The sequence below is a fragment of the Haemaphysalis longicornis genome, unplaced genomic scaffold (assembly GCF_048455015.1).
Source record: "Haemaphysalis longicornis isolate Haplotype H1 unplaced genomic scaffold, Haemaphysalis longicornis Haplotype H1 scaffold_81, whole genome shotgun sequence".
Taxonomy (NCBI): Eukaryota; Metazoa; Arthropoda; class Arachnida; order Ixodida; family Ixodidae; genus Haemaphysalis; species Haemaphysalis longicornis.
This window is the reverse complement of record NW_027526449.1, coordinates 811,086-829,140: the sequence shown is the minus strand read 5'-3', so window position 1 is coordinate 829,140 and position 18,055 is coordinate 811,086. Positions and strand designations below refer to the sequence as shown.

The following is an 18,055-nucleotide window of genomic DNA, read 5'->3' as shown; positions in this document are numbered from 1 at the left end:
TCAATAATAGCACACACCAATATTCAGTGGGAAGATAAAAAAAGATACCGCACTTCAAATTGTATTCATATTGCGGGCATGCGATTGCGTTAGGGTTTGGACCCGACAGTTTGGACCCGACTTGTCCAAACTGTCTTAGAATATGATCACTTACGTTGCTGCTCTTGCGCTTTTTTCAGTTTCTTCTCTCGGCTTCTTTTAATAGCATCACTTATGACAGAGAATATACTGCTGGCAAGAACGGCTCCCGCTGCTGCACCCATGTTTCTTGCCAAATCTTCACGACATGAAAATAAGGGCAGAAGCAGCGAAACATCATCATTAGTAAATGCACTTACCATTTTAGGGCCTCAGTCATTCAAAGCATTTCCCACGCAACTACCTTACACGCAGTGAGCAAGCCTTCGGAGGATCAAGCTACGGGATGGAAGTATTCTGTGCAAATACATTGATGGGAAGCCCAGAACAGGCATGGACTCTGCACGTTGTCTTTTAAGAAACAGTGTGTTCGGAGACGGCAAAGAGTGTGCCCGGGAATTGGCCACTAGTTAGCACATGAGGCACCTATAGGCTTGCCTTTTATTAAGAAACAACAATATTAATCCCCTTAGGTTTTAAAGCAAAGCTTCCTACGTCTACCAGCCAACGCGGCGGAATTTACCTAAAGTTCCCCGCGCGGAGGTGCCTCCTCTCCTGCGTGCGCGTCGGCGGTACGGCGTTGTCGCCTGCTATAGCGACGGTTGTTCCGGGCCTGTTTTGGTGCTGCTTCGCGAATATTGCGCGCCTCCTTCGCATGGCCTAAGTAATTTGTTCAACAGCCCTTCCTGGGTGATCAGCAGCCGCCGCAATTAAGTGGTCGTACGGCGAAGATACGTTAAGGATTGGATTGCAGGGCGGGAAAACAAATTGTACAAACCACATACAGACATCTGGCCGCTAGAGAAGCGCTACCTTTAGCGCACTGCTTTGCAAGAATGGACGAGGTTTTCTAACTTGGTGAATAACAATTCGGTTGTATTTTAACAGGTATTACAAAAGGCGAAAACAGCAACTGGTTCTGATACATAGCGAATATAAAAGCTCCCTCAGCTTTCTAGCAATTCTCAAACTTACTAAACTAACTAGTTTAAATGGGTATAAATAGGAATAACTCAGCTCACATGCCGAATTGTTTCGGTGTCTGCGCTTGCGTCGCGCGGTGGGAGATCTCCGAGGTAGCACATCACGATGGTTAGGTTCCGCTGTCTCGCCCTTCGAAAGATGGTCCTCCCGGTTTGTTGCCGCCGCCGCACGTAACGGCTGGCAGAATCTTTGGTTTCACTCTTTGTAGAGCCACGAGTGTGAATTCAAGTGACGTCGCATGGGAAGTTGTTGTGGCTGTCGTTCACAGCTTTTCTTTCCAACCACCTTCACAGCGTGAATTGGAGCTCATTTTTTTTACTTTTCGCCTGACATCGCAATAGTGTTCAGGCTTTAGCTACACTAAGGTTTAATATGTTTTACATCAATGCGTTTACAACGCATAGTCTCCATTCAACAATCTAGTTTTATGAAATATTTGGTTCATAGTTCGAACTGTGGGTCTTCTTCAACCCAGTATACAGGATCAGGGAGTAGGCTTTACTAAATTAGGACTCGTATAATTTTGGCCAAACAGTATTCAAACTCTTCTTACTTTTAAATTCGAAACTGTAACATTGTTATGCTGAAGATGCGCGGAACGCCTCTGTACCGAAGAAATCACCGGTTGTCACCACCTAACAACGGCCAGCTTTTTTTTTAAATAAAGTCTTTCCTTCCTTGCTGAAGGAGAAGGAGAAAGCCTATCCATTTACTAATATTTTAGGCACCACCGTGTTCATGTGGTTGATTGCATTTTTTTCACATAAGTGTAACAGAAATTGTCTTTGGTACATTTTATTGGACTTGAAGCTCCTAACATCTCTTTGAGTGGGAAGGCGTACGACCTTCACTGTCCTCTACATTTAAACAAACTCTTGTGTCTCAAGGTAGCATACTTTGCAGTTCTAAGCCTGCGGTAAGAGTTACTGGCGTGCACAACCACAAAGATTTTACGCGAACTTTTTATGCCACACTTGCGCTTTTGCAACAGCACTACCAAAAAATATCGTTTTAGTGTCGGATAATTCTACGGATTCGGCTAGTTTTTCATAATGGCGGCTGTAAATGTAATTTCAATCACTTTCTAGCATTGCCTATGCAAAAGTATTCTAGAAGGCATCTTTCACGGGAACGACCTCTACGTTAAGTTAGAATTCCCAAACCTAAAACTATAAATCACTGCATTGGACCGAAGGTATATAAATTTTTATTTTGTTTACGGCAACCCACATCTTGTCGGGAGCGCAGCATTCCAAAACTCAGAACTGTTGTAACACTGCCTTAGCTTCGTATTGCAAGGTATAAAATCCAGGCCCATTTATTCAAGAAGCAAAGTGAAGTTATCAAATCGGTGCTAACTGGCCAGTTCGCGTAAATAGAAAGCGTATTAAACAATATTTTTTCAGCTCCTCCCCTGAACCCTGGGTGCTATTGGGACGTATACTTTTACGCTAACTTAGAAATAATTACGAGATGCACATGGCGCTATGCAGTTCAGTTGAAGCCAATGGTATATTTCGAATATTTTGTATTATTTGCCATTGATAATTCAAATAACAGATTAGGTATACGGAATAACTAGCCCTTTGCTGGTCCAACGTATATAAAGAACGTCATTCAAGGCAGTATAGGGTTTAGTTAACGTTCAAAGGCCCGTTTTTTAGCGTACAGCAATGTCGAATTCGGTCTCGCCTGTCACCTTAATGGGTCTATTCTTGGTACCATGAGCGTAATGATTGGGCAAGCGTGACGATCGTAGTTTATCAATGGTCTTTTCCTCTAAAGTGGCGATCAGGTTGTTGTGTTGTCAGACGCACCGCCTAAATTTATTCAATGGCAGCAAAAACGGGCCTGCTTTTGTAACTAATGCACACTTGCAGTCGCAATTTTCATTGATTTCTAAAAAAAGCCTTTGACAAATTCCTTGTAATAGACTATTTCTGAAGTTTCCTCGTCTTAGGCTTAAAAATCTTGTTTTAACTTGTTGACTAACCGTAAGCAGTTCATTTTGGCTAATAACCATCGCTCCTCGCTATCCCCTGCAACATGCGGCGTAATTCAAGGCACTGTTCTTGGTCGTCTACTATTCCTAATCTATATTATTGACCTCCCCAATCACTTCGCTTCTGACATTCGTCTATTCGCAGACGACTGTGTCATATATCGTGCGGTTCACAATGCAAACGACACTGTCATCCGACAGTCTGATCTTTCTTTGATTCAATAATGATGTGAAAAGTGGCTGATGTCCCACAACATAAAACAATTGTGTCATTTCTTTTCCCCACCGACAGTAGTCATCAATCGCTAAATATTGCCAGTTTGAGTCTGTAATTACAGCAGTTAATTCATGTAAATACCTGGCATCACTCTAACTTCGGATCTGACCTAGTCATCCCACATAATGAACATCACTAATGACGTCAACCGCGTTGTCGGCTATCTCCGAAAAAATTTACGTCTGGTCCCACCTCCTGTTAAAATTTTAACCTAACACTAGTTAATCCGAAGCTAGAATACGCACGTGCCATCGGCGATACTCATCAAATCACTCTTATTAAAACACTTGTACCCATCCAAAATATCGCAGCCAGATTCATTTATTCAGACTACTCGTATCATACGAGCGTCACCGAACTATAATCTCAGTCTAGCATTGTAACTTAGAGCCTGGCCGCAAAATGTTAAGACCGTGTTGTTTTATAAATTTTATAATCCATTGCACCTAAACCCTTTTATTGTTCCAGGTCATCGTCTTTCATGCTGTATCAGCCACTCTAATGCTGTTTATTGGTCCCGTGCGCAAACTACTGCCCATTATTCTTCATTTTTGGTAGAAAATCAACAGAATCGACGATGTTCTTGCTGACATCATGCACCATTCCTGAATCACCCATTTCAAAGAAGCCATATAACAAATTATCTGCTATAGCGAACTGTCTACCCCCTCAGGTAACACCCCTCGACGGGGGACCTTGAGGTATTATAAATAAATATGACTCCATGAGTAAGCCGAAGAATATGCATGCTTGTGAAAAACTGGCGTTATTTTATACAACAAATTAATAACCCACAAGGTTCTAGCTCTTCAGCGGAGAAAAAAAATAAATAAAACGAAGGCGATGCAAGGACGAGTTCCTCAGAAATGTAATTCCACCAAATTCCAAACAGTGAACACTTGAACCTAAAAGGCGCTTAAGCGTCTTTCTCCTTAGTATGCTGACGTCATGTCAACCTGAGATGGAGAAAAAATTGACTTTTAGCATTGTGCAAATTCCCTCCTTTCGGTAACAATAAAACGTAGAGGTGACGTTGATGATACTGCATTTACGTCAGCATAGCGTCTCCTTTGTTACATCGTGAAATGACAATATACGGCATTGTGTGACCATCGCGCTTTGAATTACGCACCATTGCGAGCATCTCCTGCTGAACCTGATGCTCCGGGAACGGTCTGCGTAGCCGGTTCTGGTGCACCTTCGTTGATACCACTCTGCGGTTTCGCCGCAGGCGTTACTCCTGCGCCTTCGCTGGTACCAGTGCTAGCAGGATTCACAGGTTTTGTTGTTGTGCTTTCGCTAGGAGCCCTCGTACCCGGTTTGGGGACTTGTTTACCTTTTTCCTCGCTGCTGTCCTGCTCACGCTGCAGGGTGCTGGGACCTGCGGTTGGAAATTAAAGCAACTGCTATTCTTTTGCGCAAACTTATGCAAGGGTTCTGCATCATGCGACTCAAAGGTACTTCGCAGCTTATATTGCACCAAGAAAATACGCCTGTTTGCGCTGACTACATTTTAGGGCGAAGAAGTATACCTTTACCAGCCAAAGAAATTTTGGTTTCCGCGTCAGTACAAAACTCCCAGGCTAAATAGAAAGAATTTGCTGGCACCACCAGTAATTTGAACTGGACTATTATACCGAAATGGACGGAAATCCCCTCGTCTTACCGACTAAAAGACGCCCACACGAGGAAATGGGGAGACACACGGTGTACTCTACGAGCACAGCGGCGGGTCTACCACCTGCGTTCATTCAAAGCCCTCGTGTGAAGTTCCAACCGCATAATGTACGACAACGGTGTTCACGTGGTTTCGATGTATGGGGAGAAGGACGGTGGGGAGGGCGCCTTTTGGCTGCGAGGCATGAAGCAAGTGTGAGGAGGGGGGGGGGGGACAGTAAGAGCGCCATAGACGAGCTTACGCTCTCCTCCTTCCTATCCTGCGCCAGATGCTCCTCGCCGTTTTTTTTTCTACCTTCACTGCTGCATTCGGTCACTAGGTTATGCGGACCCTTTCCCCGCGAAACCGGGGAAACAGCTGCCAAAGTCACTGGTTTCACTTTTTGTACAACCACGTTTGTGAACTCAAGTGACGTCGCATGGGCAATCCTTGTGGGTGTCGTTTACAGTTTCGCAGTCCAACCGCCTTCACAGCATGGGTTGGAGCCAAATGTATTTTGTTAAATCGCCGAGACGTTTATCTGAGTGGTTTGCAGCAGTTTGACACTCCGATTATATTTATTAATTACTTTTTTTTAGTACCGTGAAGGCCCCGAGAGGCATTACATAGGGGGTGATACTGCTTATACAAGGTGTGCGTCAATACGTGTAAAAAAGACCGCACACAGCGATCAGACACAACTAGGTAAAAGATACATTTCGGAAAAACAGAAGAAACAACTAGGAGTTACCACACGGCGTTTTCCCTTTTGCAGTACATTTCAATTCAAAGAAGCACACATAGCACTAGATCTCTAACGTTGCACTGATAAAAAAGATATAATAACAGGGCTCACAAGAAGTATCAGTTGAGATTTTACGCATAAATAAATTTAAGCAGGGCAGATTTGAATGCAGACATAATCTATCGTTAAAATATGCGCTCCGCAGCGTTGTTTATCCAAATAGGGGGCATTACCTCTGACACGGCTGAAATTCCATCTAAAGGGTCCCCACAAGTGGCGATGCTGTCTCTTCTACTATTCCACCTTGCCATATTAAATATTCCCAGTCGATTAGAACACATACCCGACCTCAGGTTCAGCCTATACGCGATGACTTCACCTTCTTGGTAACGGGTGGCAGTGATTCGAATATAGAGGATGTTGGGCAGGCATGTGCTCAGATCGTAGTAGAAGAAGCTGGACTTCTAGGGCTTTCTTAATGCCCTAATAAGTCAGGACTGTTCCTTACCCCTCCCAGTATTTCTAAAGTCTCTCCAGACCTCAAAATTTAGAAAGCCGACAAGCCGACCCCAGAGGTACCCAGACCCCAGAGCCGACCCCAGAGGTACCTGTACTGAATATACTGGTGATGACAATTCAGCGAAATCGAGCCAACACGCAAATGCACCCGTAAACTGTAGCAGCATATCACCCAAATTTACTGGGCTCGCTAGGCGAATCTCTAACTGTCGCAAGGCACTCAAGGAGGCGGAGAGGATCCGACTGATTCAGGCCTTTGTTATCAGTAGGATCATGTACTCACTTCCCTACTTGAACCCCAGTAAAAGTAAATGAGAGGGTCAATCGCCTCATCCGCCAGGCATACAAAGCTGCCGTTCACCTTCCTCTCAATACCTCTACTGCCAGACTCGAGTGACTTTCGATACATAACACGGCATAGAAGCTCATCGAAGCCCATTTATACAATCAGGTGGTCTTCCTATCGAAAACTCCCACTGGGCATCATAATCTCAACCAATAAGAAATAACCACTCTTAACGACCTTGACGCAAAATCTCCCCTGTCTCGAGACCTTCACTCAATCTCATCAACAGACCAATCACTCGCAACATGCATCCTACTCACAATGCCGGACGTAGAGAACAAAGAGTACAAGCTCTGCACGAACTAGAGCACTGCACAGGCCTGATTTTAAGGCCCGAGCCCGGCCCGAGCCCGCTTTGTGAAGCCCGAGCCCGACCCGGGCCCGTAACACCAAGCCCGGGCCCGGCCCGGGCCCGGGAATTCATAAGTGAGCCTAGCCCGGGCCCGGCCCGGGCCCGTCGTCTCAAGCCCAGGCCCGGCCTGGGACCGTCGTCTCAATCCCAGGCCCGGATCGCGCCCGTCGTCTCAAGCCCACGCCCAGCCGGGGCACGGTCTTTTTTTTGAGCCTAGGGAGGGCCCGCATGTGCGTGACTACGCCTGGTCTTAGACGTTGAAGAAAATTCGTTTATTATATTTGTTCGAGTGTCTTCTCAGCGGGAAATCAGACGGAGCATGTAGTCTGTACAAGCACGCGCTGAATTGTAACGCAAAAAATAAGTGTTTAAAAGTACACGTAGTTTATCTCACACCGTCTGCAGTTCACGTCACATGGGCGTAATAATAGCTCGTATTCTTACACGAGAGACACCATCTCCTTTGATGACCGGACTCTTGGCAACTTCATGTGGTTGTTTCGGTCACAAGTTGGTATTAATGAAATTCCTTTCGCTCCATTTGAATCCACGAGTATGTGCGTGCGTTGAAATATATTCCCTGGAGTAGTTGTTAAGCGGTGGCACTTCTCTAGCACGCGAGTTTGATTTCCAGCCCCGGCAGCCGCATTTAGATTAGCCGCATACGACATCTAAAACGCATGTACATGGACATAGGTGCAAAGCTCCAGGGTGGCTTAGTTAATTCCTTCCCCGCTAGGGCATTCCATGTAACCGTATCTTTGATATGTTATACACCAAAATATAAAATCTTGATGCAGTACATGAAATGTCATTAAAGTTACATTATAGTGACTATCAGCCCTAGAAAAACACGTTTTTTAAACAATGTGTACAACTAACATCAAGAAGCGCGTAAAAGTGTACTCAGAAAATTCAATTTTATGCACTTTTCTACACTTCAAGTCGGAACTATTAACAGCCGGGACTATGAATTCAAGCCCGAGCCCGCCCCGGGCCCACCCCGGGCCCGTGGCGTCGAGCCCGAGCCCAGCCCGGGCCCGCGGCACTGAGCCCAAACCCAGCCGAGACCGCGGCACTGAGCCCGTGCCCGGCCCGGGCCCGCCAATAATCGACTTCGGGCGGCCCGGCCCGGCCCGGCCCGCGGGCAGGTCGGGCCCGAGCTATCGGGCTGGCCCATGCCCGTGCAGTGCTCTAGGTTCCACGAACGTCTCCCGGTCCGACCCGATGTGCTATATGTGGATGGTGCCGAATATAGGCACTACAATGCATCCGCTATCGCTGTAATTATTAACGGCCCCGATAAGCCCTCCCTCATCTCCTTGACCGTCAACACTCCCTCCCCGTCATGGAGGCGGAGGCAGAGGCGGTCATTTCGTTAGCATTCTCGATGAGGTCAACCCCATCAATCATTCTCTGATTCTAAAACTGTCATTCGAAATTTCCCCAGCGGCCTAATGTCGGCGCTGACCTTTAAAATTCTGCAAGAAAATCCGGCCGATTTCCCAGCTTATCTGGACTCCAGAACACGGTGGTGTCGAGGGAAACGAGGCTGCTCACAAGGTGGTTCGTGGGCTTACGATCTGAGCCGGAGCCAGTCACGTTCCCTACCACGGGGCGAGATCTTCCACTGACCAACTAGTCACGTACGATGAAATTACTACTCATCACTGCCTCTCCCGTCGTAGATACCCTTCAGACCATACCCATCTCGGCATTTCCCAAGAACACGCGTGGCGTCTTCTCCAGACGAACACCTTTCCCAATTCCGCAAAACTCAAAGTTATCCACCCGCCTCTATACTCCTCCCTAGAAAGCCCTGCATACGGTGCCCTCACCACTCTCCTTCATACCCTGTCCTAAAGACCCGTTTCCTTCAATTACTCGTGAAGTGCAGTGGGAGAAGGTGCTGGGGAGCTGAGACCCAGACGTGCAAGTCGCTATGGTCAACAGAGCTACCGAAGTCGCCACCCGGCACAGATTGAAGGCCACTACAGACCCTTAGACCACACAACGTTCAATGAAGTATTTATCTTTATCTCTCCCTCTCTCTTTTTCTCGCAGCGTTGCACTTACATTAACAAAGGCGATTTTGGGAAAAAAGTAAGATTGGTGTATAACCTTGCCCCTATGTATTTTCATCGCTTTTCGTGAGGAACCAACTGCCGAATGGCGCCTCCAAGTCACAAACAGCTGTTACGATATGTGTCGTGCCAGAAAGTGCTTGTACATTTGTTGTTCCATTCTTCTCTTCTCATTATGCCCCAGGCGTTGAGGGACCGCTTCTAAAGAAATTCCTACTGAATATTTCTTAGTGGAGTTTTTTCCTTGGCCTCGAGTATTCCCAAACGTCGTTGTTTTCGTTCGTCATAATTCACGCTATCACTCATGATAGCGGCTCCTACGCATGCCACAGAGAAAAGGAAATAATCGAGATTGTTGCGGTTACGCTAATATCTCTGCCGTCATGGTTTGGGTATATGTCGCCCAGTAGAGGCGTGGGACCATCAGCCTAACATCTCTGCCAAATTTGACTAGTCATCAAGGTTAGTGAGTGGTTAGTAGCGTCTACACATCATGAAAAACAAGTGCTCCCAAGAGATCAAAGAATATATAAAAGAAAGCATGCTTTCCTTACAAGTGTACACCAATTTAAGCGGAATATTGCTAAATGGAGGCGCAAGCGTTATGCAAAAGCTCTTTTGTATGCATTCTGAAATTAGTTAAGGATAGGAAAGTTGTTTCTTGATAATAAGTTCACTTCAGTGTGTTAGTTTTCATTTGTCTCCAATCACCAAGCCATTCTCATTCTTTCGTGACAAAAGAAGAGTAACATTTTCAATAGGTCTGCCACACGTAGAACCAAATTTTTCTTGCTAAGGGCTGGAGATTTGAGAAGAGATCACGGTAGCCACGAAGAACAGAAAAGTGTAATAAAAACCTTCGGGAAGCAATTGGCCTCGGGTTTAGCGGGCACGAGGCTCCTCGTGCTCGCTTGATATCACTTTCATGCTTGTGTTGGAGCGACTTCCCCGTTTGCACACTACGCAGGGCTGCTTGTGATACAAATAATTTTAACTGAAGGTTACATCAAACCCTCTCAGGCGTTGTGATGATGAGCTCGAGGAAGCAGGCTCAATCCCGGCCGTGGTGGCTGCTTTTCTGATGCAGGCGAAAAGCGAGAACGCCCGTTTGGCCACACTTCGAGGCTTGTAAAGATTCATCTTGTTGTTGGAAGCGCTCGCAAAACAGGGATGAAGGTAGAAAAAGATACACGACACGGCGCTCTCTCTTTTTCTACCCTCGTCAGTGTTTTGTGAGCGCTTTCAGCACCAAGATGAACTGTAACCAACTAACCTAACCGTCCGTTCTACTGAACGTAAAGATACCGAGGTGGTCGAAAAAAATCCACAGTCATCTACTATTGCACGCCTCATAGCACAGGTGTAGATTCGGCGCTTTACAGCAGAAAAAATCATTCAAATCATAATCATTCAAAACAATAATCAGCTATCATTCAGAGTACATCAGCCGGGACCGTTTCAACCAGGACCTCATTTTTGATTTCCGTGGATTCACCCACGCTGCTGCTGTACCGCGAAAAACTGGTAATTGGCCGTTGATTCTTACAAATCTCAGCTGTATTTTTAAACCTCGGCCCAAAAATCTTCGATGCACCCTTTTTTCATCCACCCCTCCATCAACTGCGTCTATTCAGCCTAATGTATTGTTCTGGGTTCGAACCGCCGGAGGTAATCTTAAGGCGTAGAAGAGTTTGCTTCAGCACAAAGCCTCCATCTGATGTAAATATTTTCACAAGGTTGTACACTGTTGCGTTAGTCTGGCTATCCCAATAATTGCGGTCGATGCCTTCAGATGGATCTTTGTGTGGTTCGACATTCCCGCACTGTGCAGTCGTCTGTAAAGGAAATGACAATAACGTCTGTTTTTTTTCTCCCTTTGCGATGTAGTTGTCCATTAAGGCTAGTGCCTTTTAGTTTCTCATTTTTAGACTTTGACAAAGCGATTGCTTCCCCCTTATTAACAACATGTGTTTCATTTTCAGATTTCATATAATTTTCAGCCGTAAGCAACTTGGAAAACGCACTTCCCACGAATAAGAAAAATGGACCCAAGCTGCCTTTTAATAACAACAGCATGTGCGATCAGTTTACGCTAGAGGTGAACCAATGCAACAAAATATCGTAACAAAAAATAACAAATATATATTGGCGGACCAATTACGCGTGCCAACCTTTGCTGCGTGACGCTCGCATTCCAGTTTTGAAGGGGAAAAATAATGAATGCCAACTGCAAATGACTAAGTGCAAATGGCAGCTTCAGACGCGATACCGAATAGCCGAGTGGCACAGATTGAAGCTGACACCGACCATGAATATTTATAAAACTATAAAAAACGTTTCGTTTTCCGTATGGCCCGCCGCGGTACCTCAGTCGCTAAGGCGTTGCGCTGCTGGGCACGAGGTCACGGGTTCGATTCCCGGCCACGGCGGCCATTTGCTGATGGAAGCGAAAAGCGAAAACGCCCGCGTGTAGGAGATTTCGGCGCACGTTAAAGATTCCGAGGCGGTCAAAATTGATCCGGAGCCCTCCGCGGCGGCGCGCCTCATCGCCTGCGTAGCGTCGGTGCGTTAAACCCTACAATCAATCAATCAATCAATCAATCAATCAATCAATCAATCAATCAATCAATCAATCAATCAATCAATCAATCAATCAATCAATCAATCAATCAATCAATCAATCAATCAATCAATCAATCAATCAATCAATCTTCTATGTGGGAGCATTTTTCACATTGTTTTTTCGTTTTTTTATAAAGCGAAACGTCTATACAACCGACAAAAAACGTCTTTTTTGGTTTTTATAAACATTCATGATCGGTCTCACGTTTAAATTGTTGTCATGCATTTAAGGGACAGGACGGGCTTCCGTCCAACGCTTGATTCCCCTAGCCCAGTATACACAATCTATGTTTTCTCGATAGGCCGATTGCAGCCATATTGCTATGGTCGCAATAAAAGCAGTCCAATACATGAACCTCCCACAGCCGTTACATTCTCCATCAGCATACCTGTTACGTTGTAAATCTGTATTCCTTTGCCTTTTTCACCGCTCGTAGTGGCAGTAGCAAACTACAGAATTTTCATTCACACCTACAACATACTACTTATACTCGTATGACCCATACTACGAACTGTAGAACAGTGTGATCGACGCTCCCACTTCTTCTACTGCCGCAGTCCTTCTGAAAAACTTCAAAATAAAATGTGAACATATGAATAATCTCGCACCGACATGTCTCATGTGTCAAAACCAAGATGAATTGACTATCATGTAACCCTATCTGCTGCAATATTTAAGCGTTCATTCAGTTTGCAGGGTGCAACAAACCGTTGACTTGAATTGTGCTGCTATATTTGTATCCACACTAAAATCTGCGCCTGGAAGGGTTGAACAAAACCGCTACTTTTTTTCAAATTTAGATACAAATGAGACGGAAAGGAGACGCTGCTTGCGATTAAATTGAAGTTTTATATGTATTTATTTATTTATTTATTTATTTATTTATTTATTTATTTATTTATTTATTTATTTATTTATTTATTGTGAATGACTGTGAATATTGCGAATGGTTGTGGACTATACCGGGAAATAAAAGGCCCTAACGATGTTTTGTTGCTGCAGAAAGACCTTAGCGCCGTGTCTAACTGGTGCTTGCGGTGGCAAATGACCCTAAATTTGAGTAAATGTAAAGTATTGCGCTTTTCTTGCCGTGAATTTTATTCCTGTTCTTTCTATATTATTAAGAATAGGAATTTCCTTTTAGAATCGGTAACGTCATATAAACATCTGGGCATCATATTCACATCATACTTGTCAAGGAATATGCACGTCATTACTATCACGGCTAGTGCTAACCGCATGCTTGGGTATATCAAAAGAAAATTTTCCAAAACTTCTCCATCCATTAAACTTCTTTTGTATACGTCGCTACTCCGTACCAAATTCGAATACGCTGCTTTATTTCGGGACCCTTTTTTGAAATCACTCATCGACACCCTTAAGCAGTGAAAAACCGGGCAGCTCGTTTTATTCTTTCGAACTACGACCGGTCTTCCAGCGTAACGCTCATGAAACACTCCTTATCACTTCAGCCCCTTTCATTGCACAGAAGGATTTCGCGCTTGTGGCTTTTCTTTAAAAAATATGAGCTTAAAGCTTCACTTAAAAACGCATTATTCGCGCCACCAAGTTGTATCTCATCCCGCATAGATCATTTGTGAAACGTTCGCATAACATCAATGTCGTACTGCTTCCTACTTCAATTCATTCATCCCTAAAATATCAGCGGAGTGGAACCAACTGGCGTCTTCCTTGATACTTGTAACCAAAGTTGAACAGTTTGAGAAGCAACTGACTGACTTCTACATGCCGCGCTAATTTTAAAATATTTTGCCTTCTGTTTTGTTCGAAATATTGTGCATTTCATTAGGTTTGTTTATTGAAGTCAATTTTTGTTTGTTCGAAAGTGCTAAGTCTTACACGTGCAAATGTGCCGTGAACAATTTTTTTGATCTTGTTCCACAACTGGGTTCTAAATAATTGTGCCACCTTTCCTTTGCAATTCATCGTGAATGTTTCTGTTGTCTTTGTATTTTTATTGATGTATTCATTTTGTACCATTTCCCTCAATAATGTCCCATGGGCCATGAGGGTCTCCGAAATAAATGAATAAATAAAATATGTTTGAACGCTGAAATGATCATGAGAAGTAGTAATTTCGCGGCGAATATTCCAATCATCAGCACATGATAGCATACTTGGTGGTAAAGGAGCTCCTAAGTCGTTGATGTGTATTACAAAGGTAACAGGGCCTGAAACGCTGCCTTGCAGCCCACCACAAGTTACGCCCGCAAAGCTGCATGAAAAATTGTTGAATTTTGACAAAACATAACAGTGTTGAGAAGCCATGAAAGATTTCGGAGTCTAGGCTAAAGTGTGATAATTTGGAGAATATAAAACAATGGCCTACGTGGTCGAATGCCTTCTAGAAATCCAGGAAGACAGAATCAGTTTAAAAGCTATTGTCAATGTTAAAGTGAAGATCAGATGTGATTTAAAAAAAAATGGTATTGCACAATAAAGCTCTTTTGAAGCCTTGTTGGGTTGCAACGAAAAATCCGGGCCATCTCCACTAACGTGAAACTTGGAGAGGGGCGAAGAATGCCATGTATAAGTGCACTCAAAGATTGCAAGTCTCTCTCTTGCCCCGCGGCGTGTGCTGATGGCGCACACGGCACGCACATGGCACACCAAGCTTTCTTCAGTCCGTGCGGATCCTTCACAGAAAATTCCACTAGGCGAAGTGTAGAGAGGGAAAAGCTAGGCCACAAAGCATGAAGGAAAGCAACAAAGACGCAAGGAGCTCACGAGCAGGTGTTGCGAGGGCGCGCGTGAAGAAAAAAATGGTTAGCAAGGTCCTTGCAATCGAACCCGGCACCTTAATGCCGTGAAACCAGCCACCTAACAACTGGGTAACACATAAATCCAGACGGGTACGGGGTTAGCAGCGGCGAGAAAAATAGAACATGTGCAGCCATTTGAAGAAAAAAAAAAAACACTCAGCATGGTCGGAATCGAACCTGGGTTCCTCGCATTAGGAAACCGGCATGCATCCGATTTTGCTATCATCGCCATCAGGCGCAGCATGGGTTCGTAGCGTGGGCGTTGGCTTTGGACTTTGGCTGATGTGTAGTGGACTTTCACTTCTGCCTTGGGGGGTTCGAGTTTTGCACTTCAGGTCGGTTGATCATTGATTTCGATTTAACTCAAGTTGTATGGAGAACGCTTTGATCTTTAACGATCTTTCTGTTAAGTAAAGGGCATACCAAGAAAATCGAAGTTAAGTCTAGTGAATACCATATCCCCTGTTTCCTCTGTTGTTGAAACTTTAATTGTGAAGGTGGCCACATTTTTCAGGCTGCCTAATGTACGTTATTCTGGGCTAGCATTTAAAAACTAGCCAAAATGCAACAATCTACCGTAGGCCTATTGTTTGCTATGCCAAGAGTATACGGCGTCTGGGTGACGCCGTCTGTGGGGGCGGCTAGCAAGAAGTGAAGTATTATACACAGTTCCCGGAAACGTGTCACACATTGCCACTTCAGCCTGCGGTAGTTCACGCGATTTTACGTAGTAGCTTGCAAAGCGAGGCTGCGATCGCCTCGTAATGAGAAAACATTTCACGCACCTTCGCCCACATACAATGCCGTAAATTTGCACAAGGCACAGTTGTGCACAACGCGCGGTTTAAAACTGTTTGTTAAAAAAACTATTTTGGTTGCTTCCAAGTAAGTGATGAGCAAGCTTACAAATAGCGTCTCTTGCTGTGTTTTTCCATTAACGTGCCGTTTACTGGTTTGGGGCAGCTGCAACACATGGGACAGTTCATGTTGCTCCATTACAAAAAACCCAAACGACTGTATTCGCCCACCACAGATTTAGGCCCTGTTGTTACACAGCGTGCAACACAGTACAAGCTGCGGAAGTTGTACCAGGTAATAAATACGCAAACCGTACCACTCCATATTGTTATCTATTATTGAGAGCCGTTGGCTTGGTTGAACTGAAATAACTCGTTTTTTATTTAACTGATTATATTTACACGGTGGCTCGCGCGGCCCATCGGGGAGCGCTCTTCTTGCTCTCTGCGGCGGCGGTGCACGGGCGCGGCTTCCGCTCGCCTGCTCATCGCACCTGGAGCAGCTCGGTTGGCTCGGTGGCGTCATCCCGCGGAGGCGCCGCGTACATTCGGCCATCCTGCATTAACGACCGTCCCGGTCGGAAATTTTGTCTTCGTCCGATTCTGAGCTTTCCGAGTCGATGTCCTTCGCCCAAAGCTTCAGCTTGTCGACGGGGGCTACGCTTGAATATGCCCTTCGTGTCCTCCGGGTGTGTTGGATGTCTCTGATGCGGTAGCGGTCATTGGGAAGCTTCTCGGCTATGACGTACGGTCCCTTGTATTTGACCTTAAGTTTTCGGGATTCTCCGCTCGCTGTGGGTTCTCGCTCAACTAGAACGATGTCTCCCGGTTGAAACTAAGACGGTTCAGCCCGCTTCTTGTTGTAACGTGTTTGCTGCTTATGTTGGGCCTCACGAATGTTTTCCGTTGCTGCGGCCCTCTTCTCCTCCAACTCTTTGTCGAAATGTTCTGTGAGAGCGTCCTCCACGCAGTCACCCGTAATGCTCCGTGATCTGAAGTTGAACAGAAGTCCAAACGGTGTAGTCTTCGTGGCCTGGTGCACGGTGTTATTAATACCCCACTGCACCTGAGGCAGTGTCGAGTCCCAGTCCCGACCGTCTTCTCTTTTGGTCATGCTTGCCACCGCCGGAGTTATCATGCGGTTGTACCGTTCCACTTGACCGTTGGCTCGTGGGGTGGCAGTTGCAGTCTTGACGTGCGTGATTCGAAAGCTTTCACACATTGCCCTGAACTTCACACTAGTGAATGCAGTCCCTCTATCGGTGATTACCACATTCGGTGGCCCGAAAATGCTAGCAATTTCCTGAAGAAACAGCACCGCTGGTCCAGCCGAAGTGTTACGAACAGCTCGCAACATGACGAACTTTGTAAAGCCATCAACAGCAACAATTATGTACGCGTTGCCCGACTTGCTCCGAACAAATGGGCCGAGATGATCGATGTGGATCGTATGAAATGGCTTGTTCACCTTCTCGATGCTATGCAGCTTGCCTGGTTTTCTTCCGGCGGGCGTCTTGTGGAAAAGGCATTCAGCGCAAGCGGCTATGTATCGCTTAACGTAGCGCCTCATGCCTGGAAACCAGTAGTTCTCTCTTAACCTTGACAGCGTCTTGTCCACAGCGAAATGCCCGATGTCGTCGTGACAAGCCTTCACTACCCTCCAACGTGTCTGACTTGGGACGACCCAGAGAAGCCTTTCCTGTGAACCTCCGTCTTGAAACTTCTTGAACACCTTGCCGTTGTGCAACTGATATTCGCTTTGCACGCGCCGATCTTCTTTCGTGAGGCATTGCTTTTTTTCTAACCTCTCCTTCAGTGCCATTATTTTGGGATCGTTAACTTGCGCGATAGCAAGGCAGTCTTCTACTTCCACGCACGTAGCGAGGATCTGAATGCCGCCAACGACATCGGTCTCTTCGGGAGGGTCGTGTGGTGAGCGGCTGAGTGCGTCGACATGCGCCATGGTCGTGCCCTTTCGATACTCAACATCGAAGGTAAACTCTTGCAGTCGAAGCCACCACCTGCCGATCCGAGGTAGGAGTGTTCGTTTACTCATCGTTGCCCGCACGGCATTGCAGTCAGTCACCACTTTGAAGTTTAATCCTATTAGGTAGGACCGGAACTTCTCCAGCGCCCACACAACTGCCAATGTTTCCAGCTCGTAGGAGTGGTATCTCTCCTCACACTCGGTTGTCCGTCGGCTGGCGTACACGACGGGATGGAGCTGCCCGTTAGCTTGCTCTTGTAAGAGAATAGCTCCCAACCCATCTCTGCTGGCATCTGTGTGAACTTCAGTTCTTACGTCGAACGAGAAATGAGCCAAGATAGGCTTTTCGATTAACCTCTTTTTCAGCTCGGCGAACGCAAAGTCTTGTTCTGCAGTCCACTTCCAAGTTTCGTCCTTGGAAGTCAGTTTCGTCAAAGGCTTAGCAATAGTGGCGAACCCCTTGACAAATCGTCGGAAATAGCTTGCGAGTCCCAGGAATCGGCGGACCTCGTGCACATTTGTCGGTTTCGGAAATTCAGCTACACACTGAAGTTTGAGAGTTCCTGGTTGCACCCCTTCAGCAGAAATGTCGTATCCAAGGTAGTCGACTCGGTCGCAGAAGAAGTAGCACTTACTCAACCGTAGCGTCAGTCCCGCTCTTCGTAGAGCCTCCAAAATCTTTCGCAGGTGCTCGAGTCCCTCGTCTACAGTTGTCGTTGGGAGCAAGATGTCATCCATGTAGGCGAGTGCCACAGAGTAAC

General features: G+C 45.8%; 1 protein-coding gene across 2 annotated transcripts in view; it reads right to left on the bottom strand.

Moving 5' to 3' along the window:
* LOC144150932 (uncharacterized) overlaps positions 1–18,055 on the bottom strand; it is a 124,645-nt gene that overhangs the window by 86,813 nt on the left and 19,777 nt on the right. For both annotated transcript variants that reach the window (XM_077682224.1, XM_077682225.1), the window contains exons 3-4: positions 4,534–4,782; positions 155–277 (exon numbers count right to left, since the gene is read on the bottom strand). In XM_077682224.1, the coding sequence (XP_077538350.1) occupies positions 155–277; positions 4,534–4,782 (372 nt within the window). The remainder of the gene's footprint in view (positions 1–154; positions 278–4,533; positions 4,783–18,055) is intronic.